The 27,101-nt window shown below is 47.2% G+C and overlaps 1 protein-coding gene and 1 non-coding gene across 9 annotated transcripts; one reads left to right on the plus strand and one right to left on the minus strand.

Moving 5' to 3' along the window:
- Nucleotides 1-832: 832 nt before the first annotated feature.
- On the minus strand, nt 833-26,866 carry LOC135370482 (uncharacterized). Of its 8 annotated transcripts, XM_064604232.1 has the most exons (27): nt 26,493-26,866; nt 26,362-26,415; nt 24,235-25,455; nt 21,794-22,015; nt 20,031-20,567; nt 19,003-19,146; nt 17,960-18,102; nt 16,533-16,616; nt 14,964-15,125; nt 14,083-14,169; nt 12,638-12,729; nt 11,932-12,042; nt 11,622-11,804; nt 10,697-10,783; nt 10,476-10,606; nt 8,000-8,231; nt 7,129-7,227; nt 6,977-7,054; nt 5,713-5,825; nt 4,332-4,390; nt 4,213-4,264; nt 3,657-3,724; nt 3,455-3,585; nt 2,397-2,462; nt 2,218-2,325; nt 1,056-1,132; nt 833-997 (listed from the first exon to the last, which is right to left on the minus strand). In XM_064604232.1, exons 1-27 carry the CDS (start codon nt 26,516-26,518, stop codon nt 898-900), a joined length of 4,467 nt encoding a protein of 1,488 aa, XP_064460302.1. In that variant the 5' UTR covers nt 26,519-26,866; the 3' UTR covers nt 833-897. The 8 variants fall into 8 exon arrangements, 4 of the variants coding, with proteins under 4 accessions (XP_064460302.1, XP_064460304.1, XP_064460303.1 ...); XR_010415357.1 differs by lacking the exons at nt 833-997; nt 1,056-1,132; nt 2,218-2,325; nt 2,397-2,462 and having other exon boundaries at nt 3,562-3,585; nt 4,328-4,390; XR_010415356.1 differs by lacking the exons at nt 833-997; nt 1,056-1,132; nt 2,218-2,325; nt 2,397-2,462 and having other exon boundaries at nt 3,562-3,585; nt 4,315-4,390.
- Nucleotides 23,893-23,965, plus strand: Trnaa-ggc (transfer RNA alanine (anticodon GGC)). Its single transcript has one exon. It is a non-coding gene; the product is annotated as a tRNA-Ala (tRNA).
- Nucleotides 26,867-27,101: the final 235 nt, after the last annotated feature.

Below are 27,101 nucleotides of genomic sequence, written 5' to 3' on the forward strand. Positions count from 1 at the left end.
AAGAAGCTTCACGAGGAGCACAGATTGTGTCGCTGAACGTGCGTGCGAAGATATGGCATGTATGCGCGCCTTCCACTTGAGGTCAGGAGAGAAGTGGACACCCAGATATATGTACCCATCAACTCTATTAATAGCACTGTTGCGGTGACTTTTGCTGTTGGTGAACGATATGACTGCACATTTTGTGCCACGTCCAAAATGCCACTGCCACTTAAGCGCCATCTGATCAACTTCCAATTGAACCCTTGCATACAGAACACAGCCGTCTGGGCATAGTCTCGGAAGAAAACCCAGTTCATGACATCATAAAAAATAGCAACAGCAGCATAAGCCTCCGAACACCCGCAGCGTCGGTCCCTCGGAAAAGAGGCGAATGGGTTGTACGCCTTGCCTCCCGTCACTTTCGCATGAACCCGAGAAACTCTGGTGGCTCTACCCTTGCGGAGTAGCGGGCTCCGTCTGTAGCGCCCGCCTTTCGTAAAAGCCACGATCAATCCTTTCACTGTTTACAAACAGAAGGCACAACCGGAAGTCGTCTAGGGTTCCCAGCGTCAGCGGCTGCATGTGGCGCCACGCCCTGTCACTCATTTGAGTTACACCCTTTCAGTATTTGTAAACAGTGAAAGGGTTTAACTGAAATGAGTGACACGGCGTGGCGCCACATGCAGCCGCTGACACTGGGAACCCTAGACAACTTCCGGTTGTGCCTTGGTTGTGCGGTTGGTTTGTAAACAGTGAAAGGGTGTTACGCCTTGACACAGTACTATAGCGACTGTTGATGACTGATCACGGCTTCTCGCTAACCACGAAGAACGGCAAGCCCGGCTCTGTGGTGCGAATATTATACGCACGATTTTTACTGTACACTATCGTAAACCTATTTGCGCGTTTACAGGCCTAGTAAACTTCGCACTTGAGTTCCGGGTTCATCGGTGAACCAAGAGGACAGTTGAAGGCGTAGGAGAAACGGTCAAAGTTCATCAGGGGTAGGTTTGTCCTGCGATAGAACACGTTCGCAATAAGAAACACGTCAAGAACGTCGTCGGGTCCCCTACCTGTAGTGATTCGACATTCTTGGCGATGGACGAAGTATGGAAAAAAGAGAACGCCTCCGAATTTTCTCGCACATTGTCTGCACGAAAATAAGTTCCTTGTAGCGTCAGGTTTTTCGCAACCACTCTCTTAAAAAAAGGGTGTACTTTAACTCCTTTTTTTGCCACATATATAACACCCTTTTGGAGAGTATAATTACGCTCAAAAGGGTGTCTCCTCACTCCCTCAAGGGAGTAGCATAACACCTTTCTCCCAGCAGGGAGAAGGTGTTATGCTACTCCCTTGAAGGAGTGAGGAGACACCCTTTTGAGCGTAATTATACTCTCCAAAAGGGTGTTATATATGTGGCAAGGAAAGGAGTTAAAGTACACCCCTTTTTTAAAGAGTGCACCACACGTTAACCCACGAGATTTATATATATATATATATATATATATAAAATTTAGTTAGACAGCAGACATGTCCCGTTCAGCAGCAAAATGCAGCCGAATATATGTAGGCTGCGCAAAAACGAGCGAAGTGAAAAGCGAGGGGTGGTGTTTGACAATCTTTTCGCAGTGCTGCAACCGGTACGCAACGCTACACGCTACGGTGCTACATGCGACTCCGCACAAAAGTAGCGTAACAGAAGCTCAGATTCAAGTTTCACAAGGCAAACCACGATACCGTTGTGTGTGTGTGTTCACATTCCAGCACCAATATAGGTACATCATGGCATTTTCCTCAATTTTTCTTATTCTTTGTTGTTTATTTGTTTTGTTTCTATTATTTTTTATTTTTTGCGTACCGCGATGGCTACAGGATATACATGTAAACGACTGCAGACAACTGCGTAACTTTCCGTTCTGATTGTATTGTATTGTGTTATCTCAACTCGTCATGACGCAAAACCCGAAACTGAGCACTACCCTGCAAAAGCTTGCTCTGAACGTACGTTGGCCCCCGCGCAATAAAATTAATTGCGCAGCACCAGTGCCGTGACATGATCCTCACACTCACGAATTGACCGAGAAGGCCTATCGGCCTACCCAGGAGATCCACCGACCCTTCCAAAATATCAGATAACATAGTACGTGAGATTCCTTATGCAGACCACGTACTATAGGAGTCCCTCAGATAAGATGACGCGCAATAGATATGCCAAGAAATGATTTGCGAACACACCATGGCGTAGGACACAAAAAATAGCTGGTCTTGCGTGTACGTTTCCAGTCCAGGAATGACTACCAGCTTGTACAGCTCCTCGTACTTGGTCATGTACACACGGTACGCCTGAAGAAAAGTCATAAGTCATAAGAAAAGTTCAAGTCGTAAGCGCACACGTTCGGTGCCATTTCGCGTACCTTGTAAGCCTCTTTGATGGCTGCGTTGTCTGCCACCAGGGTGTCCATGTGCGCGCTGCCATTGATCTGGAACGAGATATTCCCTCAACACTTGACGGTACACCTCCCGTCAACCTTAATAATAACACTCGAAAAAAATTCCGTCTCATTTCCAAGCGCGATAGCAGCCACCCTAGGTGGCACTGGGGGAGTATTGAGTGAACAAAATCCTTGCGTTAAACTAACACAATAAGTTTGTTCAATTGTTGACGTTGTGTTTGTTATTGTTGGGTTTGTTTGTTGATTTCCTTATGGCCCCGAGGGTTGCTGTAATCGCGTTCAGAAACGAGACCATATTTTTTTTTCAGTATTATTATTATTAAGGTTGACTAGAGCTGTAGGGGAATATGCACTCCCGAGCATATCCTAAGAAACCTAAGAGCCTAAGCCTAATAGCTACAGTCACAGAGTTACATCTCCACCAGCGGAGAATGTAGTCCGCTTATTGAGAGCGGGGCATACGAGAAGGTAGTGGACGCATGGCTGACGGCGAAGCCGATTCGCACGATTCGATCATTTCACGTGGCACAAAAAAGGCGTACGCCTCGTTTTTTCAACAAATAAGGGTAGAGAACGATGTCATTCGAGATGATGATTGGTTAGGTGGCGAGGCTACTGCCATTCCGTTTAATGCATTGAGTTTGCCTACACTGTTAAAACAGAGGAGGGGGGGGGGGGTCGAAGTAGCTTGCCGTTGTTGGCCGCACTCAAGTGGGCATCGTCACGGCTACAGCAAAAAAAAAAAAAAAATAAGGAAAGTGGGAGAGGGGAGTTGAGGACTTCAAAGTGATACATAGGGCAGGATAACCGATATTGATGGGACGGAGGCACACTGTAGGTGAGAGATGCACTAGAGTGGTCTTTCCGATAGGCCCGTTTCTTGAAGACAGCGCACGAGGCCGCGAGTTTTTGAAAGTCGTTCCGCACAAGAACCTTCGGGGAAGAGGACGTCCGACAGTATGCCAGTATGCCTACGTGAAGTGAAGAGTGTAGTACAGAATCAACAGAAAGACACATACCACTTCTCCAGTGAAAGGGTTGGTGTACCACTCGATCTGGCTGGAAAAGCACCTTGCTTCTCTGATGTAACCCCGACGGCTCGCAGGATTCCACCAGTCATCCAGGTTTCCCAAAGCGTTGAACAGGGCCCCTGCAAAGTACAGCGCTGCATCTTGCCGCGACGTTGCGCGAGTTGTTACTCGCACAGTGAGCAGAACGCACCGTAGGCGGTAAACCCTGACGTGATGTACCGTCCAAGGACCGATCCTAGCCCACCGTAATTGACGGATCTATAAAATGCAAGAGAACAGAACTCTAAAGAAGGTAACAACTCCTACCTGCAGGTATTTAGTTACAGGTGTAATATTCTTCGCTTCGTAATTCTATTTATTATTGCGCAATACTTCTCCTTCATAACGCGTGCAGCGTTAATACAAAGACGCACACGGGCAAGTACCCTCTAAAAACAGCACTTCACCGCATAGCACGCTGTGTGCCAACCGTTGCCAAGAATGATAGGGGGGCGTAGGGGGGGCGGGGGGGCCTTTTTGGCGTCAATTTTCATATATCCAAATTGCCACAAAAAGGCGTACGCCCACTTCTTTCTTCGAATCAGAAGCGATAACCCTATCATTCGTGGCAATGGTTGGCGCACAGCGTGCTACGCGGTGTAGACGTGACGCCATCCAGATACCTCTGTCCCTTGTAGCACCCTCTTATCATCTTATCTACCTCTTCTTTTTCTGTTATCTCCGTTTATCATCAAATCAACACTTACGGGCTAGCAGTCATCCTGAAGAACGGTTCCTGAGCGTACGCTTCGTCCAGCACTGAAAGATCAAAACCATATAGTCTTCAGAAATTCCCCCATCACGTTTACCTCTGTAACAAACCTACACATGAAATTTCCCAGGTACTGATAGGTAGGATCGAACTGTTCCTGCGTCGGCAGCCACCTGTAAAAAAAAAAAAAACACGAAACTTACTCCCGAATTCTGGTTAACTTACCAGAGTGGCGCTGTTACTAGAACGAACTTCAGTCCAAGCTTTCAATGGGAGTCGTTTTCTTAGTTTTCTGAGTTTTCAGGGTGGCCGCCGTGCGGCCGCCGAAAAGGAACCTGGCCGCGTGATTCAGCAGGTCGGGAAAGAAAAAGGCCAGCACGATCAGCACCGCCGTAGCCGCCATGAGCACCACAATGAGGGCGTACGTATAGACGGCGGTGTCGTCTTTTTCCATCCTCTCCATGGTGTGCAAGTTCTCGTGGATCGTCGACAGGGACGGGTCTATCCCCGTCTCCGCCTGGTCTTTCTTCTTCTTCTTCTTCTTCTTGCCCCCCTTCGCCTCCGAGCCGCTGGAGCCCGAAGACTTGTTGCTCGGCTCCGAAGCGCTTCCGCCGCCGGCTTCCTTGGGGGCGTCGGGCGTGTTGGTCGCGGCAGTGGCGGCGTTGGATGGGACGCCGGAGCTGCTCTTCTTCCTCTTCCTTCTCTTTTTCCTGGCGGGTTTCTCCTTGGAACCGCTGGCTGCCCGAGCCAGCTTGGCGTCCAGAGGAATCTCTGGCCTGTTGCCCTCCGCCTGCATGTCGGGGGTAGAAGGCTGGCCCTTTTTCCGAATCTTGCTGGTTTTCCGGACTCGTATCTTGACGGGCTCCTTTCCCTTGGACTCGGGTGGAGCGGGAGGCTGAGGGTTTTCGCTTTGCAGCCAGTACATGGCGGTGGCAGCTTCCTTGCGTGGCAGCAGAAACGTGAAGCTCGCGGTGCGGGCGGGCGCGCGCTTGTGAGCAATCAGCTGTCGGCGCACAGCTTTCGTCGTCCTCTTCTTTCAAGTGACCATAGTTCAATAAGGTGATGGTGACGTTAATGATAGAGGTCGCCGTTGTCGGCCTCAAACACTCTAAAAACAGAAATCGCATGGCACGCTCACCTCACCGCATGGCACGCTGTGCGACAAACCATCGCCACGAGTCAGACGGCTATCGCTTCGAAGAAAGAGGTGGGCGCACTCTTTTTAGTGTCAGTTTAGATATACTATGATAATACATACAAAAAGGGGTACGCCCCTCTCTCTCTCTTCGAATCAGAAGATATATATATATATATATATATGTTTGTTTGCCTTAGGAGTCTGTTAATGCCCCCCTAGGGAGTGCCCTTCAGCATATGCTATATTGCAATTGATTTCATCTCGGAAAAAGTGATTGATATGTTTTTAAAAAATCTGTTCACACTTAGCGTGGACACCCTGTATAATGGTAATAAAAATCAAGGCGTCTGCACATACCCAAAGTCATTCGCATAACCGTACTGCTTAAGTTTGGAAAATTCGTTGAGCTGATATTCTTGCAATATCTTTTGCATGGATCCGAAGAAGTCTTCTATCCGTAGGTCCGCTATCTGCGAAACAAAAACCAGAAGTCCCTCTCGAGCACAGGAGTGCCCTACCACATGTCGGTCCATATACGATAGCGTGACAGTCGAACGCAATGTATTCTTGTCAAGTCCTGGTCCACGTCATCTTACACGTGAGCGTAAAAATGGCCGCGCCCATGATATCCGGTTAAACCGACTGTAATCAACGCTATTGTGCATCGTTTATTAACCTCTTTGGACCTCGGTAATTAATTTTACACGATTTCCTCGCAGTGAAAGCCGTACATTAGCAAATGCGACGTCGCATTCCTGACTTGTCTTTCTTTTATTTTATTATTTTTTTATTTTTATCTTTTTGCGATGACGACACGGCCCCCATACTTCGTACATGCTCTAGGCAATCATACTTGGTAGGAGTAAGTTACCATTTCGCGTAAGAAGCACTGTAGAACTTACAGTGGCACAATAAGTTCACCCCTGGGTTTTACGCTGATGGGAACATGTCGACAAGCGCTATAGAAAGGAATGTAAACAAGGTCGCATGACCTCAAAATGATGTCGCCTATTACGTGCGACCAGGACGAGATGGTGATTTTGCCGCTGGGGGGGGCAAGTTATAAAAATGCTGGGAGGGTGCATATACGATCTAAAAACATAACTTCACCGCATGGCACGTTCAACGCCAACCAATGCCACGGACGATAGAGTTATCGCTCCCGATTCGAAAGTGAGAGTGGGGCGTACGCCTTTTTGTGTCAGTTATCATATATCCCAATTGACACGAAAAGGCGTACGCCCCCCTCTCTCCTCGAATCAGAAGCGCTATCATTCGTGTCAACGGCTGGCGCAGAGCCTACAATGCGGTGAAGTTCAGTTGTTAGCGCGTACACTCTTAAAAATGAACTTCACCACATAGCACGCTCCTAGCCAACCACCATCCCCAATGACAACGTTCTCGACCCTGATTTGTTGAAAACGGGAGGAGGAGCCTATTTTGTGCCGTGCATAATGGCACAAAATAGGCTCCTCCTCCCGTTTTCAACAAATCTAGGGCGAGAACGTTGTCATTCGGGGTGATGGTTGGCTAGGAGCGTGCTATGTGGTGAAGTTCATTTTTAAGAGTGTAGGGCATCCCCCTGCTGAGAAGCGTGAAGAGCACAACCAATGTTGCTTACCCTGGCATAATACTCGTTCAGCTCTCCGTCGCTTTTGATCCAGAGCGGGAAACCGGCGTTTACTTTCATTTCTCGCAACTGAAAAAAAAGAAAAAGACAACGAAATGCTGAATTCAATCCCTGCAGTTAGTTTATGCGGAACGCTTTCGCACCTTAAACACCCCAGTCTTTTTGTTGGCTTCGAGTATCCAAGGCGCAAGGTCGAGCCATATCCCGAAAGCAGTTTTTACTTCGTCCGCCATCTCTTGAACCTCGAGCCAGAGATTATAATCCGATAAGTGACTCTTATAATGCAAACGCTACCTCGAGTCCGATACATGGTGTATCACATAACTTGAGTCATGTTATAACTTTAAGAAAAGACATTTGTCTGCATTGATAGGGCGGAACCAATCAGATTTGACTGGCAGTGGTCTTCGGGTACACTCTTAAAAATGAACTTCACCGCATAGCACACTACTAGCCAACCATCATCTTTAATGATATCGTTATCTGGCCTGATTTGTTGAAAACTGGAGGCGTACACCTTTTTTGTGACACTTATGCTGTTCATAATTGTCACAGAAAAGGCGTACGCTTCCCGTTTTCAACAAATCAGGGCAGATAACGATATCATTTGAGATTATGGTTGCCTAGGAGCGTGCTGTGCGGTGAAGTTCATTTTTAAGAGTGTATGTTTTTGTATTCTGGCTAGCCGTCTTTTTGTGACGATTATGCAGTTGAGCTGAGTGTCACAGAAAAGCATTATACGGCTCACGTTTTCACGAATCAGAAGAGAGAACGATCTCGGTCAGGATGATGGTTGAGTAGCAGCCTTGTCGTGCGGGACTTCCATATTCCTAGTGTGCTCGCATTGCATACGATCATACACATTTCCTTTCATTATTATTATTATAATGGTCCCGTGTTAGCGCCGCGAAGCGACTGTGGCTATGAGTCATTTTCCTTTTGCTGGCGACAAACCTGAGTATGCTTGTGAGTGATGTCACAGATCTAAAAACTTGTGCCAGACCTGTGCCATACCTTCTCCTTCCGTTCGATGGGCTTCTGCCGGTCTCGGTCATAGTAGAAGCGACCGACAGCGAAAGGCATGTAACGCGACATGTAACCGTGGCAGTCACGTGATAGAGGTGCGATCTCCACGGTGCTGTAGCGGTACCGGTTGAAACGAAATGTGGCTCGACGAAGGCGTTCTATGGTGAACGCGCCCATTTTCTCAACCAGCCTCCACCCAAGGTAATTGGCCACTATGTACCTGCGCCAAATATCGCCTGTTAATGGGGGTAAGTGTTTTCTGTATAGGTAACGTAATGTACGGTACGCAGGGGTAACGTAACGTTGACTACTGGTGCATTGCACCGAGAAAATCTGGAGCAGCTTATTTCTCTCTCTCTCTCTCTCTCTCTCTTTCTCTCTTCGCCCTGAGAGTGGCAATTTTCCCTTCAAGCGTTTCGGCGTTACGGTGTGGTGTAGTCAAGTTAATTAAATTCTTAGAATCAATTTTTGTTTTAATTATAAGTTGACTGATTAATGAATTAAAGTGGAGCAAAGTAAGTTATGCACCCAGAACCTCGCGGAGCGCTATATATTTTTCTTTATTCGTGGGTACAAGCATGCATTATCGCAGCACTTGTACACCCTTCCCAACACCTCCTCTACATTTTAGAGCGCCCCCTATGCACAACAAAAATTAAAAACGTGATTCGAATATACCCCAGACTTATACACACGGACGCAGCCACATTCCTATAACAGAAATTCACCACATAACCGACCGAAGACCAACCACCGCGCAAAATGATATCGTTATCGCTCACGATTTCTGGAAAGCGTGGTCCGTTCGGGATTTTTTTTTCTTGTTTTTCTTTTTACAATTAACATAACTACACACAAGTGTCACAAAAGGGGCGTACACCTCCGTTTTCAACAAACCTGGAGAGAGAACGACCTCATTCGGGGTGACGGCTAATGCTAAGAGCCTGCTATGCGGTGAAGCCCTGTTCTAAGAGCGTTGGTACTAAAGTGCGTTTATCCGCCGCCCTCACGTGTAATCCGCAGTGATGTCATTGGACGCTTTAAGTAGCGGCTCTGCAGAGCGCGTTCCGTCCCACTCTGTCCCTCTCGTCCCGGGGTCTCTGCTAAGCGGGTTTTTAAGTCAAGAGAGTGTGTCACGTGTGCACGTGATGTGTGCACGTGGCGCGTGCAAAGCGCCTCTAGACCTCTTGTTGTCACTGGACGTTCTTCTCCGGTAGAGCCGTTTTCGGATCCGGCTGTCTGCAGCCTTTAAATAAGATTAAAGGGGCACTAAAATGCAAAAACAACTTGCTCTCAAATGAAAGTCCGTGTTTCAGTTAGTGCGATTCAAACAAAATTAGGTCACACAACGCTACCGTTTAGAAGAAAAACGCAATGAAAAGAGAGCCGCCTTTGGCAGCTACGAATGGGATCCAATCAGACAGCATGCAGGAGAAGCGCTCGCATACCTATCGTGGCCTTGTGGATTCGGAAGGGGCCCGATCGTAGTGTTCCGTATATATGCGCGGCATGATGCGTACTGCTGCATTTTCCAATACCGATTCATTGAACTGTAGCTCACAACAGTCCTCGCGAATGTTCCACTGACAACACTTATCTTCACGTCCTTCGGAGAGCGACGCCACTCCGCTTCGCAACGCTCACTATTAGCGAATTCGGGTGGTCATTTCGTAGCAAAACGGCCGGGCGCTCGGAAATTGCTAGGTCGGCGACCGAGCTGGATCACGTGAACGTTGCCACCCGAACATGATTGCTAGGAATCTAGCCGTTTTAGGTACTTGGATCACGCTAGGGGCGTCGTGGTCGCAAGTCTTCGAGTTCTGTCGTCTGCTAAACCACGCGATTTCAACGTGCGGGCCAATGAGGGCACTCGCCACCGTTGCAGTGCGGATGTGACGACACCGGATACAGTTGAGCAATCTGCTGCTCGATCGTTTTGAGACCGGGCAAAAAAAGTGCTAGCTAGCAAATTCCGAGCGCTCGGAAAGCGCCACGCGAACATGCGAGATTTGCTTCATTTTGACCAAGCGAGCATGACTGCTCGAGATCTGCCAAAAAAAAGCTGCTCCGAAATGACCACCCGAATTTGCCATATGTTTTTCACCGAGACTGCTGCATGGCATGGCACGCACGAGCACGCGCAGCATGGACTAAGAACACCGATGCACGAGCTGAAACGATGTTCTCTGCTTAGCGTCGAAGCAAGAAAGAGTCAGGTATAATTTTGATTGCAGCTTCGTAACGGAATTAAAGTTTTGAATTACGATAACAAGTACGAAATTAGCACAGCGTGTAGCGTAATTTTGAAGTGAACTTGTTTTTGCATTTTAGTGCCCCTTTAACTAAGGTGCAGGTGGGTGGAGAGCGCGAGAAGCACTCCGACGTGTGCGTATAGGAAGGAGCGCGCTCCATGCGCTCCGGAGCCGCTACTTAACGCGCCCGTTGTTTGTGAACGAACACGTACTCCGGCGTATCTTTGATGAGTTGAGACAGCCTGTTCAGGTAAAGATGATTCATAACGATGACGCGATCATTCATGTCCAAGGTCACTTGGGCGTCTTTCAATATAGTATTAAAGAAGTTGGTCCATCTTATCTATAAGGAACAAATAAGTGGAGTAGTAGAGGAGAAGCACAAGATTACCGGAAAAAAATGTACCAATGTAATCTGCTCGCTCGTACTTACAAGCGGTGCAGCGGTCTCTAAGGATTTCAATGTCAGCGTGTTAAATACCCTTTTGGGGTTGGGCAAAGGTGTCTCCTCCTCTGCAAGCTGAGCCACAAGAAAGAAAAGAAACACATCAGACTCTGTTGTAAACGTACTTCAGCTAGAATGTTTCAGCAGTGGTTCAAAAATGTCGGAAATTTGTGTATAAATACACAAATATCAGAATGAGAGTGAATCAGAATGGAGACTGAATCGGAATTGGAGTTTTACTAGATCGGAAGGGTGTTCACGATAACAGTTCCAAAAATATGATAAGCCAATTGCAGCGATTCCTTGAGGTGGGTGACGTCACACTGATATAAGCTCGGATTTGATAACTTCCTCTATCGTACCGTTTTCGTAGAAATCTTCCGACGCACTAAAACTTTATTGCGAGAAACCCAAAGGCCAGAAGGCATTACAGGGGTAAAGTAGATACAAAAGAAAATTATAGCAACAATCACAACATTTCAACAATCACTGAAAAATGAAAGTAACGTGACTTGTGAACGTTTGGAAGCCCTATGAGGCCACTCAATACTACTTTTGTCCTCACGAAGGCGCAGCCTCCGCAGCAACGTGGACTGAATGTAAATGTCCGTTAGGGCATTTTAATTAACTAGTTTAATTCATGTCGTCTGCTAAATTGCCATCTAGAGTGTCGTCTGCTAAAAGGCAATAGCCAACAGACGATTTTGAAACACGTTTTCTGTGGCTACCACTGGCTGCCCATGTGGCTCACGGTGGCTCATCTCCATAAAACACGTCCACCGAAAGCACGTCGTGATTGGCGGAGTCTTTGACTACGTCACGTCGTTTAGTTTAAGCGGTTATGCTTTGTTTACTCAAGGCGGCGTTGATATAATAAAAGAAGAGTGATAAAAAGAGGATTCGTCCACATTACCGCAGCTACTTTGGACTCGAATGCGACGATTTCGTTGACCAGGTCTGCCGCTGCCACTGTTGCTCCCATGATGAGAGAACACCGGTAGATGTACAGCTTATAACGGTGCAAGATTCTGAAGTAGGGACTGCGAAACCTCGCCTTCAGCACGGCCTGCTCCACACCAAACGTTGGCTGGCCGATCTACATTTCGCATACAGCTCCACGTTAAATGGTAATCGACATCTCTCGTTCCAGGACGATAAATTTTTGCACTCTAGTACCCATTTATACGTGCAAAGATGAACGAGCGCAATGCGAAGCAACTTACGTAGACAGCGTGCTTTTGGTTATCGTGATAATCGGGAAATACACGAACGTGCACAAGTGCGCTCAGACCAACTTCTCGTATCATGTCTGCCAGTATCTTTGTCACGTCCGCCTGAAAGGCAAAAACGCGATGTTTGATAGACGCGGGGATCTGTAAGGTGTCCTACACTCTAAGAAAAAAAAAGGAGTAAAACGGGGAGTAATCGCAGCTTCTACTCCCCAAGTCTGCAATTACTCCCAATTTTTGACCCCTAACCCGACATTTAGTCCCGACATTTACTCCCCAGGACTGCAAATTGTCACTGAACTTCGCGAATGGTCTCCTGAATGCAACAGTCTACGTAAATATGTGCCCTTGGTCAATTTGAACGGCATAAGGCTGTATAACTCAGCCAACGTAGCAATTTTCCAGCCACACCAGAATAAGAAACATTTAGCGCATCTTTCTTCGCAAATTGTGCACTATGTATGGCGCAAGATTTTATATCACGCGATATATCACGGTTGACGGTTCGCTTCGAAGTATTTTCGTGCATGCACACGAATTATGTACTTGGGACACTTACAACAGCGCGCGAAATGCAGTCTCCACTCTGTAACATTCATTTACTCCCGAAAGGGACTATTTTTTGTTGCAATGCATTTACTCCCCAAAAGGAGTAAAAGTACTCCTTTTTTTCTTAGAGTGTATATCATGGGAGTTGTACCTGAAAGTCGCTCTGAACTATCGGCCACCTGGGAATTCCAAAGTGATCGAGAAAGTTTTCGAGAGGCTTTGTGCCCTTGTTGTTTCGGAATTCTGCAATGGAAAGAGGCGCGTTGTATGTTTAGTATGGAGGTGGGACGAATCCAGAATGTTCCGAAGACGAAGCCGAAGACGAATCCAAGGAAGGTTCTGCGAATCCACGAATCTTACGAATATCGAATCTTTCGAATCCTTTCTTTAAAAAAAAGAGTATAAAAGCCAGGGGAGAAAAAACACTTCTACTGAAAAGTGTTTTGAAGCAGAATATATCTTTATACGCTGTGCAAGTGCGTCTCTGCGCATGAGAGGAGGCCGGGAGAGGGAAGAGGGAGGGTGCCGCCGTAGCCAATGGGGCTTCCCGAGTGGAGTAACCGGGAGAGGAGATGTGCGCAGAACGCTCGCTTACTTGCAAAGCGTATTTAATGAAAAACAAATTAAATAATAGTTCACTTTCAGGAGAAAACATGCCCATATACTTCCTTAAATGCAATTTACTTAACCTGTTCTTCATCAACTACAGGAAGTAGATAAATTCTGGAGTCTGAATTGTTTCCATAAAGAATCAAAAGTAAAAACAATGATACATTCAAACTTGTAATGTAAGAGTTCCTGCCTGAACTCTTTCAGTCCAGAGCAGTGCAAACAAACAAACAAGAAGACATCCGCTTTCCAATCAGGCTTTCAGTGGGCTGCGGAGGCGCCAAATTTAAAATGAAACAAAAAAAAACGTGGTTCGTGGATTCGAAAGATTCGATTCGCCGTTTCGGGCACTGCGATTCGGATTCCCGAATCTCGAATTCCTGCCTAGGATTCGAGGATTCGAGGGTCCGGATATTAGGGATACAGTCAAACTCCTTTACAACGAAACTCAAGGGACAGCAAAAAAAAATTTGCAGTAAAGGTATTTTCGTTAAAAAGGATGTCCATTATTGGACCTATAGGGATCCAGCGGAACCGCAAAAAAATTTGCTGTAGTGGTATTTTCGTTAAAAAGGTGTTCGCTATAAAGGAGTTTGACTGTATTTCGAATGTTTGTCAAAATTTGCACTCTGTTCTGAAGGTGATTCTGCAAAGTATGTGCAATTGTCGGCTAGAAAGAACATTCATATCGTGTAATAGAAGGAATATGGATGGATGGATCGATCGAAAAAAATAGGAGTTCCTAAAGCAGATAAATGGATGTGAAAATCGTAAGCTTCGCTTCTTCTTCCTCCTAAACGACGCTACTTGATCGATAAAGAAAAATCTGGGAGTCGAAGACAGCTAGTGCATTCCCTGTTTCCGTGCACAGTTAGCTAGGCCTGGACAGTCCCGACCCCCAATTGCCCCTGTATTATTAAACTGCATATTAATCGTTTTGCGTCCGTGTACACTCATACTTATTGTTGGAAGCTCTCTGTGGCTTACCCATGTTTATGCAACCTTGATACGCAGCCGCTGCCTTTTGAACCGCACTCTGGCTCTTGTAGGAAACGACCGTATGGTTCATCATGTCTGGAACGCAGGAAATACATACACACGCGATTAAGCACCGTCGTTAAGCCACATCCGAAAAGTATCCAATATGGACGTCCGAAGACGAGCTGGTCGGTACCTTTACTTCTGTCGTGCAATTCACTAATGATGTAATGACATACCGAATACACATATCTTTATCTGTGGTTTGGACATTTCATATAACTATAAGTAACACCTGTTGGCTAGAAAATGCCCGCACCCTGTCTCGTTTCCCTTCTTAGTTACTTAGAGACACGGAATCGCGGTGTCGTCTGCTACAACCAGTCGCCGCAGACGATTCCAAACGCGGAAGGCCCGCGGCTGCGAGTCGCTGCCTCTAGAGCCGTTGCAACGCCACCTAGATAAAGAAGGCCTGTTTAAAACATCCTCTCACTCTTTCGCCACATCGACATGTAAAGTCAGGACGTCCTCTGCGTGAGCCAATCGCTGGAGACGATTTCAAACACAAGCTTTCTCTGACTACCAGTGGCTACCTATGCGGCTCGTAGCGGCTCATCTCCACAGCTACGGCCGCCGATAGCACGGTCGTGATTGGCGAACCCGTGATCATCACGTCACGTCGTTTAAGAGGTGCCATTGGATGATGGATGGCGATTCCACTCCATAGAAACAGCCGTGGAACGCGTGACTGTGATTTGCGGAACGTCTAATGACTACGCATTCCATTCGCGTACCATTCTCGTTAATGCCTTGTTTATAGTGTAGGTGGCGTTGTCCCAACTCGCCTATATACGTAACAAACTACCGTAATGTGATACACGAACTGATACCCATGATCTCGTCCTGGATGCTTCTTTGTGCTTCGGTGAAGACGTCGATGGCTGCAGAATCTGGAGGGACAACTGTTTCGTGCATCCAGCCACCACACACGTGTTCGTAGAAGTCTTCACAGGGGTCGACGGACGAGAGCATGGAATCCGAAAAGCGTGACACTGAAACACGTTTGAACAAAAAGAGTTCAATTTTTAATTCATTTCAGCTTACGTATTCCATTTACCACAGTACACAGTTGTACGGCAGGGCAAAAAGTTACCAAAATGATACCTTGACAAGCTTAGAGATAACCCTGGTCTTTGGGGTCTTACTTTCGTTCTGTGCCACTCCTGCTGGGGCCCACTAGGGCCTGCAGTATAGTCTAAATAAATTTTAAAAAATAAGCCACGTCACGAATGGGTTGGGTACAGGAGACAATATTTTCGGCACGCAATAGCAGCGCGCACAGCCCTTCATTTGGCGCATTCTTGGCAAAAAAAAAGGTTAAATATAGCGAGGCTCTCGATCATGTTGAGTCTATCACAGTGGGTAGATTATAATTAGTACAGCTCGCGCTCAATTTCTTAGCGTTTATATTATTGTTATTATTTATCACAAGCTCCTCGGGCATAGGCGGGCCCGCTTATGTAATGCTGTGTACTATGCGAGAGCTGATGAATAAAATGAAATGAAATTATTATTATTACTATTATTACGACTGAATTGAATTGATGTAAGGACAACGAATGCACATGCGACAGTGCAACAGCCAGGTATTGTTTCCGGAACATTGCTTCTCCAGTCTGATTTAAATTGCGATTTTCCAGATTTCTTGATTTATGCGCAATGTATTCTACAAATGGTCCCGTCCAACCGTCCCTGGCGGTCTCCTGTAAAGCGTGCTTTCACTGCACAGGCGTGCTGTACGCAGGAGAAGCAACCAAGCAGTACGAGTCCCCTTTTCTTAGCGAGCAGGCGAAAGTTGCTTCGCTGTTGTAATGGTGTGTGCTGATACCTGAGCGGGCACTTCGAGCTTCCTTAGATACACACCTCGGGGTGACAACAATGCAACTGTTATTCGATAGGAAGCGAGGAGAGAGCACGCAGTGACTAAATGATGAGATATGTTCACAGTGCATCACTTGCTCCAGCCATAACAGAGCCATTGTCGGCATGATTAGATCAAACGACCCGAAGACCAATTCACACAAGGTAGTCTTTCGAGTGGTGGTGACCCCTACCAAATGTGAACGCCTTGCGAACTGCACTGAGAAAAACTCCATGGCGTGCAAAAAAAAAATAATAATAAAATTCACGCATCAAGTCTCGTTTGTCTTTCACGACTAAATCCAGTGCATACACTACAGTATCCGTACATGGTACATCCTACATGCTCAGATTTACTCGCGGTGGCGAAAAGATCCCCTCAGTCTTCTTTCCCCTCGCCTTCAGACAAGATTTCCCTGCGTTGCCTTTTCGCCGTTCTATGAAAAGCGTTATACACAATATGCCACACCGCATGGGTAAGATCACGTTTACCCATGAATTAGCGGCATATTTTATTATGATGAGACTGTAATTCTCACCGAACGACTTGCATCCGTCGGACAGGCAAACCGTGGTCTCATTCAGCTTGTAAATAGAAGGAAAGGAGGGTTCGTTGAAGCATCCTGAAAAAAAAAAAAAGCGTTTTTGTCAATCACACACTTCTTAAAAAAAACTTCACCGTGTAACAGGCTCCGCGCCAAACAATGCTCCGAATGACAACGTTATCGCTTGTGATCCGGGAAGACAGCTGGGCGTACGCCTTTTTGTGAAAATCAACATAACTGCGCATAACATAACTGATCACAGCACCATGACAACTAACATACCGTAATTTCACGCGTGTCAGCCGCACCGCAGATAAGTCGCAGGACGCGTTTTTAGGGACATTTTGAAAATTTTCTGGCAGATAAGCCGCGGGCAATACGAGACGACTGATTTGTGCGACAAAGGAGACCATTGTGAAGGCCATAAACCACGTAGTCCATACTCCGGGATCGGCATAGTGTATACAACAAAGGATGTCAGTTCTAGAGTTCTACCAAGATCAGATTATGACCTTGTTGGGCGTTTTTCGCGGATTGATGGGTCAGTGGTCTTCCAGAAGACGCGAATCAGTGTCATCACTTTCGTTAGAGCTGCTTGGGGGAATGCACCAGGAAGATCAATCTACTCGAATGTGGACCCGTCCCTGTTACGCACTGTTCGTGCATCGGCAGTAGGGTTGCCACCTTTCATAGTGAAAAATACCGGCAGAGGGAGAGGAGGTGGAATAGAGGGAAAGGAGGAAATGTTCGCGGGAAAGGGAAAGTAAGTGAGGGGTGGACAGTATACACAGAGAGAGAGAGAAAGAACGAGCGTACTGGCTCAAGACAACAATAATAATAATATAATAATAATAATAATAATCATGAATAACTAAGAAAACGACTGGTGACTACGGAGTTGGATCAGTGCTCCAAATTTATTCAAGCTGCAGTGGAATGTTGAAAGGAAAACCCTGTAAAAACCCCTATGAAAGGTGTTGAGCCAGAAATACCGGCAAAAGACTGCCGGTATCACCTTCCTACCGGCAACCGGCAGAGAGAGCAAATAACCGGCCGTGCCGGTATAATACCGGCCTGGTGGCAACCCTAATCGGCAGGGCAGTGCTGTTCCAGAGACACTGTCGGCCCTTTCGTTAAAACCGGCGTATGATGGGGAAAATACCAGAAAAAGGAAAAGTCATCACGTAAGCCGCACCGGTGGATAAGCCGCAGAGCGCCCGTGAGAAAAAGAAAATCGCACACCGGCCGCGGCTAATACGCGTGAAATTACGGGTAATTCCATAAGTGTCACAAAAAGTGTACTTTCGCCTCCCGTTTTGAACAAATGTTCAGTTTCAGTGCAGCAGCGTGGTACGCGGTGACATTCTGCTTTGAGACTGTACTTTCAGCAAATCAACCGTTCCGAAAAACAGTGCACGTACCGAAGACATTAAAGGAGCACACTATGATGATGATAAAGATAATGAGGAGCAACAGGCAAATGAAGATTTTTAGCTTCTTGATCTTCGACTGAAGCGTCGTCACCTCGAGACGTGCGACCATTGCTCCCAAGTCGGGTTCTTGCCTGCGTAAAACGAGGACGAAAGTTAAGCTGGGCCGCTCTTAAACGGGCACTAAAATGCAAAAATAACTTGCTCTCAAATGAAAGTCCGTGTTTCAATTAATGCAATTCAAACAAAATTAGTTCACACAACGCTACAGTCTACACTCTTAGAAATGAACTTCACCGCATAGTACGCTCCTAGCGAACCATCATCTCGAATGATATCGTTATCTGCCCTGATTTGTTGAAAACGGTGGGCGTACGCCTTTTTTGTGACAATTATGAACAGCATAAGTGTCACAAAAAAGGCGTACGCCTCCAGTTTTCAACAAATCAGGGTAAACGATATCATTCGAGATTATGGTTGGCTAGGAGCGTGCTATGCGGTGAAGTTCATTTTCAAGAGTGAAGAAGAAAAACGCACTGAAAACAAAGCCGTCTTTTGCGGCAACGAATGGGTACACGTACCGTGGTACACGTCACGCGCAATGTGTCACGTGCCCACCTTTTTGAATTTCCCGCCACTCGTTAGCTTGTAACGACCGTAACGACGATGAAGTGATTAAGCCCCCTGGTTCGTTAAAAACAGGAGGCGTACGCCTTTTTTTGTGACAATTATGAACCGCATAAGTGTCACAAAAAAGGCGTACGCCTCCCGTTTTTAACAAATCAGGGCAGATAACGATATCACTCGAAATAGTGGCTGGCTAGGAGCGTGCTATGAGGCGAAGTTCATTTTTAAGAGTGTGCATTTTTACGGCTCAATTTTAAATCGAATAGAGATGCAGTAATCACGTCTGTTTCCGTTTTTTTTTTTTTTTTTTTAGCGATTCAAAATTACCGGAAATTTTGCATCTCTAGTCGAGACACCCCCTCTTCGCGGGCTTGGTTTCTAGTTATTATGAGAGTTCTATGGCTTACCCTTCAGGAGGAGGTGGTGGTGGTTCGTACTGCACTCCAGCGCCAGGCAATGGAGCGCCGGAAATGCCAGGCGGAGGTGGAGGCGCTTCACTGGCCTCACTGACACCGCTGACTTCACCCAGGGTTCGACTGGCCTCCACATCGCTGCAATGCGAACGCACGTTAGAAGTCAGAGCTATGGCGCGTCATAATAAAGGCACACAAGGGGGGCTGCTTCCAAGTACTCCTTAGGATTTCGAATACCGGGGTTAAAAAAAAATTACAAAATCTCCTAGTTTATTCTCAGAAATTACGTGCATCGCGGAATATGAGTAAAAAATGCTACGTTTGGAAGGAAGAAGCGAGGTGCGTCGACAGAAAACAAGTGAAATGTATAGTTCAGGACACACTTTTAGTAGGATTTCGTAGTTCGTCGAAGAAAAGGGGAACGCAAGTAAACGATAAAATTCATTTCGTTTCCGCAAATGCGCCGGAAAAGCGGGGAGCTTATCATAAAATGTAAAACGTAAACATAGTCCTTCGATTTGCTATCTGTTTGGTTCTCTCCGGCCCTCCGGTCTCGCCTCTGCATTTTACATTTAATGCGTTGTTCACCACACAGCACTCTCCTAGCCATCAGAATCATATCCGATTTGTCGAAAATGGGAGGCATACGCCTGTTTTGAGACACTTTACATTCGTGGTAATGGTCACAAAATGGTGTACCCACAACTGATTACGCTATCATCTTGGTGAAGTCCACACTTAAAAATGAGAGTGCTGGCGGTGGTGCCTGATTTGTTGAAAACGGGAGGCGTATACGCCTGTTTTGTACCAATTATGCCATACGTAATGGTACGAAAAAGGTCCCGCCTTCTGTTTTCAACAAATCAAGGGCGAGAACGTTGTCATTCGGTATGATAATGGACTAGGAGCGTGCTATGCGTATCATTTTTAACAGTGTGAGAAAGCAACACTATAGAGAATCACAATAATTTAGCTTTTCCTCCAACTGCATCCTGGACGTACGTCTTTTTGAAGTGTATTACCTCGCCTTCTCAGATATCTGCGACTCCCCCTTGAGACCAGGCGGCGGAGGACCCGTGGGTGCCAGTCCTGGAGCCGGCGGAACCGCTAGTCCAGGTGCAGGCGGTGGACCCGTATGCTCCGATTGGGATATTTCGTTCCCAGAAACTGACTCTGTAACTTCCTGGGGAGCGGGAACTGCTGGACCGGGACCGAGTCCCGGTGCAGGGGCCGCTCCCGGAGGCGGGGGCATGAAGCCCGGACCAGCAGCAGCACCAGCCTGTCCAAACTGTGGTCCCACCGCAGGTCCTGGAGGAGCGCCTGCAGGAGCGATTCCTACGGGTGGCGGTTGAAGTGGCGCTACCTGTTGGGGCACACCTGCAGGAGCGATTCCTACAGGTGGCGGTTGAAATGGTGCAGCCTGTAGAGGTGCTCCTGGAGGAGCGATTCCTGCAGGTGGCGGTTGAAATGGTGCAGCCTGTTGGGGTACTCCTGGAGGAGCTCCCGGTGGTGCACCCACTGGTGCAAAGCCAGGCTGGATTGGTGCAGGTTGCTGTAATCTGTCATCCAGATGCGAGTACGAGATTACAGGGGCACTAAAGTGCAAATATTTGTCCTCGAGGAATGAAAGATATGGTTACCATGACACCAATATGAAAGGAACGAGAATTCATCGGTTGCGCGTTGTTCGTGATTTATGATCGATAGGAAAAAGAAAGAAAAAAAGACGCAATTGACGCTTCACCTCTCCCTCTCAGTAAGTGTGACAATACGGAGCGCGCTCTCATTGGTCTCCTAACACGATCTGTCCAATCGTGGCGGGAGATCGTTTGAAGAGACCAATCGGAGGCCTCTCCACAATGTCGCGCTTCTTGAGGAAGAGAGGGAAAATGTACAGCGCAGTTCCTTTTGTATTGGTGTTAAAGTAACGGCCGCTTTCATTCCCCGAAAAGAAATTTTGGCGCTTAGCCTTTATGAGCTCGCGAGCATGAACGCCAATTTGCTTATCCACGTTGATACTGCAACTGATTACCTTCTCACATCCTGTAACTAACAAGCCTTCCTCCTAGAAATCAAATCAAGTCCGTCCTGCACGCTTAGAACAGAACTTCACCACATAACACGCTGAAGGCACCGCGCAGATCTATACAATTGTCACTCGTAAATTGTGGAAACTGCGGGGCGTGCGCCTTTTTGTGACAATTAGCCAAACTTTATAAATGTCACAAAACGGAATATGCCTACCGCTTTCCACAAATCAGGGGAGAGAACGATGTCATTCGGGATTTTGGTAAGCTACACTCTAAAAACATCACTTCACCGCATAGCACGCTGTGCGCCAACCATAGTCGCGAATGATAGGATTATCGCTTCTGATTCGAAGAGAGAGGCGCCTTTTTTGTGGTAATTTTCATATATCATTCCAGGCTATGGTTGGCGCACAGCGTGCTATGCAGTGAAGTTCTGTTTTTAGAGTGCGCACTCTTAAAAATGAACTTCACCGCATAGCACGCTCCTAGCCAACCATAATCTCGAATGATATTGTTATCTGCCTTGATTCGTTCAAAACGGGAGGCTACGCCTTTTTTGTGACAATTATGAACGGCATAAGTGTGTCACACAAAAAAGGCGTACGCCTCCCTTTTTCAACGAATCGGGGCAGATAACGATATGATTCGAGATGATGGTTGGCTAGGAGCGTGCTATGCGGTGAAGTTCGTTTTTTTAACAGTGTGCAAGTTGGTGAAGTTCTGTTTTGAACGGCGTACGCACCACACTGACTCACCCGGGAGGTGGCGGCGCAGGCTTTTTGGAAAACATCCCTCGGAGCCTCGCCATGAAGGAAGGTTTCGGCCCCGGTGGCGCTGGTGGCGGCGGTGGTGGTGGCGCTACAGGCGGTCCCAATACCGGTGCAGCTGCTTCACGTGGTTGAACCTGTGCTGCGATAATTGGTTCTTCTTCCACCGTCTTTATCGCGGCGCCGGATTCACCATAACCCCCAGTGGCCCTGAGGATACAGATAACATAGAGGGCAATGTCCTTCTTGAATGGCCACATACACCCTTACAAATGAGCTTCACCGCATACCACGCTACTAGCCAACCATCATCTCGAATGATATCGTTATCTGCCTTGATTTGTTGAAAACGGGAGGCGTACGCCTTTTTTGTGACAATTATGAACAGCATACGTGCCACAAAAAAAGGCGTACGCGTCTCGTTTTCAACAAATCAGGGCAGATAACGATATCATTCGAGATCATGGTTGGCTAGGAGCATGCTATGCGGTGAAGTTCATTTTTAAGAGTGTATTCGTACAAAAAGTGCGACAACAGTGCGCAATCGTGGCACAAGAGATTCGTGGGCAACGTATTTCCCTCTCGCGTGTTAGGAAAGCTCCTTCCCTATAGGCTTACAGTATGTGACGTCACGTCACCCGCACAATAATGAGGTTCGTGCCTTCTTTCTTCTCACCGTGTTTGGCACCGCCTGTCCCGCGTCTCACACGGAGCAGTCGACCGGTCGCCCTGCTCCGTCGCCGTAGCAGACGATTCTCGCAGCCAATGAAGGTGCTCTATGATGTGACGTCACAACGCGCCAGAAGGAGCTGTGAGAGATCGATCTCGTTGCGCGCACTCTTGTAAACCAATTTTTTCATTAAATGCGCGCTTCTCTAAAGCAAATATTTTGTATGACAATCCCTCCCTGAGGGTAACATGCTTATAATCACGCGGTAAAACAAAAAAAAAAAAGAAAGAAAAGTTCAAAGTGCCTTCAATGTTCCTTTAAGCTATGAGGCGGCCCTCTGCCATTAATTCTGCGCATATGTCGCTCTGGTCTTTCTATTACGTAACACCGTCGAAACGATAGGCTACAAGCTCGGCGAACACCTCACGAATTAATGTTGTGGCTCGTATTTGACCGCCTTGACTGCAATATAAGTAACAATTACGATGCATACTTCACTATTTATTTCACATTCCCGTACACCACTGCTTTCAAACCAGTCTTAAGAAGTAACCTGGTTGCAAAGAATCATTCACTACGCAATTAATCAGTAATTCTATAGTTAATAACTCTTTCTCAGGGAGAAACTTTCACGGTGAATACCAGTCGGCGATAGGTATAGTCGACCAGGATGCGACAAGTTTCTAAAATTTGAGATTCCTAAAGTAACTGCAGCTACTGACAACGTATGGGGCCGGTTGGTACAGTGCTGGACAAAAGTTTACGGAACGCGCGAGCGGTGTATTTTCTCCTCCGTGCGACACCCTAGCGGCGAGCGGAAACGGGACAGTTCATTCGTTCAGAGGGATGGGCGAGTGCGCTGGTTGCGACACACTGCGGCAGTTTCGGTATCGCCTGAATGTGCCGGCGAAGTGTTTTGGATAGGTGTCGCTGCCGGCGCACTTCTTTCCTCCCTCTGAACGAATGAACAAGCCCGCTTCCGCCCGCCGCCAGGTTGTCGCACCGAGGAGAAAATCCATCGCTCGCGCGTTCCGTAAACTTTTGTCCAGCACTGTACATAAAACAAGCGAAGCGATCACCACGAAACACGGGACAAACTTCCACACGTCGCATTTACACACTTACCGCATTTTTTTTTTTTTTTTTTTTTCTGATTAGGGCCCGCATTTCACACTACCGTGTTTGTCGCCCGTTCGCTTCAAAAATAGACCTTAGGGCAATTGAGCCCCGTATGTTCCAATGGGTCCGTCTTGGCCTCGAGAAAAACACGGACGAGAAAAACGTCAGTGTGAAATTCTTATTACGTGAAAGAACGTGAAATAATTGATGTTCTGAGGCTGGAACAACATAGAAGGGACAAATACATACAAAGCCTCAATTTGCCTAAGACGCACCCTGGAAGTCGCTGAGAAGGCGTGTTAGCTTAGCTCAATTGGTAGAGCCCTGGACCGGCAATCCAGAAGACGTGGGTTCGAGTCCTACAGCTGGCTAACCTTTTCAGTGACTTTCATCGTTCTTTCATTATTATTACGTGTTTGCTCCCTCAAGACGCACTAATCATTATGTGCATAGTTTACAGCAAATCTTGTTCGAACCGCACTAAAAGAATACCTAACGGTCCTATTGAAACACTGCAACAGTTGTATGGATATGAATAAAAGTCTCTCTCTTTCTCTCTCTCTCAAATCCCTGCTGAATCCAGGTCCCCGGTTTCAGAAAACCAAACTGTGCAGCGAACCTTGCAAAAAGTCGTACTTACGTCAGTTCACCTTCAGCACTGAGGATGTCCGCCAGTGTCGGCTTCGGCTTAGGCGGTGGCGGTGGCGGGGCTTTCTTGCCAAAAAACGGGAATCGGAAACCTCCCGTACTCGCTGCGGGAGCTGCAGGTGGTGGCTGTCCTGGTGCACCAGCTTCGACGTCTCCAGCAGGCGGTGCAGGCGGTTTCTTCCTGAAGAAGCTAAACCAAGACTTTTTCTGTGGAGGTGGCGGCGGCGGAGGAGGAGGAGGAGGAGGAGGAGGAGCTGCAGGGGCCGCTGCAGGTTCTTCTTCCATGTGCCCTATCAAGGTTTCCACGTCTTCGACATTCATATCTGGAGCTCCCATGGCGAAGGATCGAGCCTGCGGCACTATCTTTTGGGGCTCTACGGAGCCCTCTTTAGAACCTTTGGATCTCTCCTTGGAGCCTCCTTTGGAACTTCCGCTCTTATCTTCACCGGGTTCCTCTTTGGAATCGCGGTGGCTGCGTTTGCCAGGCGATCCTTTTTGGCTTCCCGCTTTTTCTCCAGATTTCTCCGCAGATCCTTCATCCGTGCCGGATTTCTCCCCGCTTTTCGTTTTCGATGAACCCTCCTTTTCCCCAGATTTATCTCCCGATCCTTTTCTCGACTGCCCCCCAGACTTTGTCCCGGATTTCTCGGGTGACTTTGATCCAGATTTCTCGGGTGACTTTGATCCAGATTTCTCCGGTGATTTTGAACCGGATTTTTCCGGCGATTTTGATCCAGATTTCTCGGGTGATTTCGATCCCGATTTTGTCCCAGACTTCTCTCCTGATTTTTCGTCAGATCCTTTGCTTCCGTTTTCGCCGCTCTTGTCCGCTGACTTGTCCCCGGACCCCTTTCGGGACTGTGGCGCAGGTTTTTCGCCAGATCCTCTTCTCGGCTGTTCCCCTGGCTTGGCACCTCCGTTCTTATCCGGAGCCTCTCCCCCTGGCATTGCTTTTGCCTTGTCCTCACTCTTGCCCTCGGATGCCTTGCTCCCTTCGTCGCCAGTCTTTTCCGCCGGCGTTTGGCCAGTCTGGTCTCCAGTCGATGGCCCAGACTTATCTCCCTGTGCTTTCTGAGAGTGTGTGTCGGAACTTTCGCCGGCCTCGTCACCAGACTTCTCTTCAGATTTTGCGGCATCATGCTCGGCAGCCTTTTTGCTCTGTGTTGCACCTCCATCCTTGCCTGCTGGTCCTGGCTTCTCTTTTGAAGTGGACCTTTACGAAGTACAGATTTTACCTTACAACAGGACATGCAGCGGCCCATGTACTCTAAAGAGACAACTTCACCGCACAACACGCTCAAATTCAACCACCGTCGGGACAGTGGGGCCGTTATGACTTTAGGTTAAGACAAGGAAGCGGGCCCCAATCGGCTGTTATATAGCAGTGGGACTGGTGGCTTTTAAAATTTGGCAAGTGTGTTTAAACGTGAAATAATGCATGGAAGTGAGAGAAGGCCATATACCGAGCCTAAAAATATAAGGATTATAAAATTATGTGGTCTGGAACCTTTTTTATATGCAATTCATTAACACCATCTGAACCACAGAAAAACACGGCTACGATAAGCCTAACGGCTTCGGATGAGTGATCATGCGAAAGGTATGGGTTATGTCAGGTGAGGGCATTTTAGTTAGGTTAGGTTAGGTTAGATTACACAGTTTGCCCCCCCCCCCCCCCCCCCCATGCACGCACTAGGCGATGCGGGCATGAGACTGTGCCTGACTAAAGAGGGCGGAAATCAGTCCCATTGCTATAGTATATCACCTGGCCTAGACTGACCTCACTAAAGTGAGGTGATTTAGCCCAATTCAACGACGCTACCTCTTGCAAGATGGCAAGTTTCGAGTCCGTTATAGGCTTAGCATTCCCGTGTTTCTCCTGCGCTAAAAGTGAATCAGATGGGGTTGTTGAAATGCATATAAAACAGCTTCTAGTCCACAGAATTTTATAATTCTTACATTTTTGGATTCAGTATGTGACCTTCTTCCACTTCTATGCAATATTTACCTTCCTATAACGCTTTCACTAATTTTTTTAAAAAACGAGTGGTCCCGATACGGAACTGCAACGTCATTGCGCACTTGGATGCGCTCAAATAAATAAAAGCGTCCCACTTACTCCGACTTTGACGAAGATCCTTCTTCCTCGCTCTCCTTGGAGGCACCGGAAGCTCTACAAGATTTGAAAATTAATTTCCATCGAAACTGCTGCGCACAACGTCCATACACGCATCATTCAGACTCACTTACTCTGCTTCCTTCTCTGTTTTCTTCATGGCTTCTCAAAAACGGCTCAGGAAAACACCATGCACTAAAAAAAAGCGTCGCTCAAAAGCCTGGAAGCGCTCCAGGGAACGATGTAGCAACGTTGTCAGTAACCTTAACTCTATGAAAGTAAGGTTAAGTCTCCTTAGCCTGAGAGCTTAACATTAAGCAAGAAGCGTTCAAATCGGTATTTCCGTAATGACTCAACTGGCCCGTGACGTGCCTTGAAATGAAACCTTATCGTCTTTTGCTCGGGCGAGCAAACTGACTCGCTGCAGGCAAGAAAAATAAGATTGACGAAATTAAGACTCCGCTTAATTAATTATACGGGGTGTGTGCGGATAAACCTAAGTGGCGTTTCCACACGTAACTCGTTGTCTACTTACTCTACGAACAATAAATTAACAATACTAAACGATAAATTGAGCGATGAAAACATCGGCTTCCGTGCAAATGGCGGACTCGGGCGAATTGTGTGCAGGTACCGCTAGGGGCATTATACCGATGAGCATCCATGTGGGCCATTGTTTCGGTTTCTGATGGTTTCTGCACCTGTAGCGCCATTATCATCGTCAGCGCGCAGCCTGCCAAGGC

The sequence above is a fragment of the Ornithodoros turicata genome, chromosome 10 (assembly GCF_037126465.1).
Source record: "Ornithodoros turicata isolate Travis chromosome 10, ASM3712646v1, whole genome shotgun sequence".
Lineage (NCBI taxonomy): Eukaryota > Metazoa > Arthropoda > Arachnida > Ixodida > Argasidae > Ornithodoros > Ornithodoros turicata.

Excerpts from the sequence above, each read along its gene's own strand:
- LOC135370482 (XM_064604232.1), bottom strand. The coding sequence starts at position 26,518 with ATGAAGAAAACAGAGAAGGAAGCAGA. Across the intron at positions 19,147-20,030 it reads CAGATATCTGAGAAGGCGAG|CGATGTGGAGGCCAGTCGAA; the intron begins GTAATACACTTC and ends TTCGCATTGCAG. Across the intron at positions 4,265-4,331 it reads GTACCTGGGAAATTTCATGT|TGCTGGACGAAGCGTACGCT; the intron begins GTAGGTTTGTTA and ends TTGATCTTTCAG.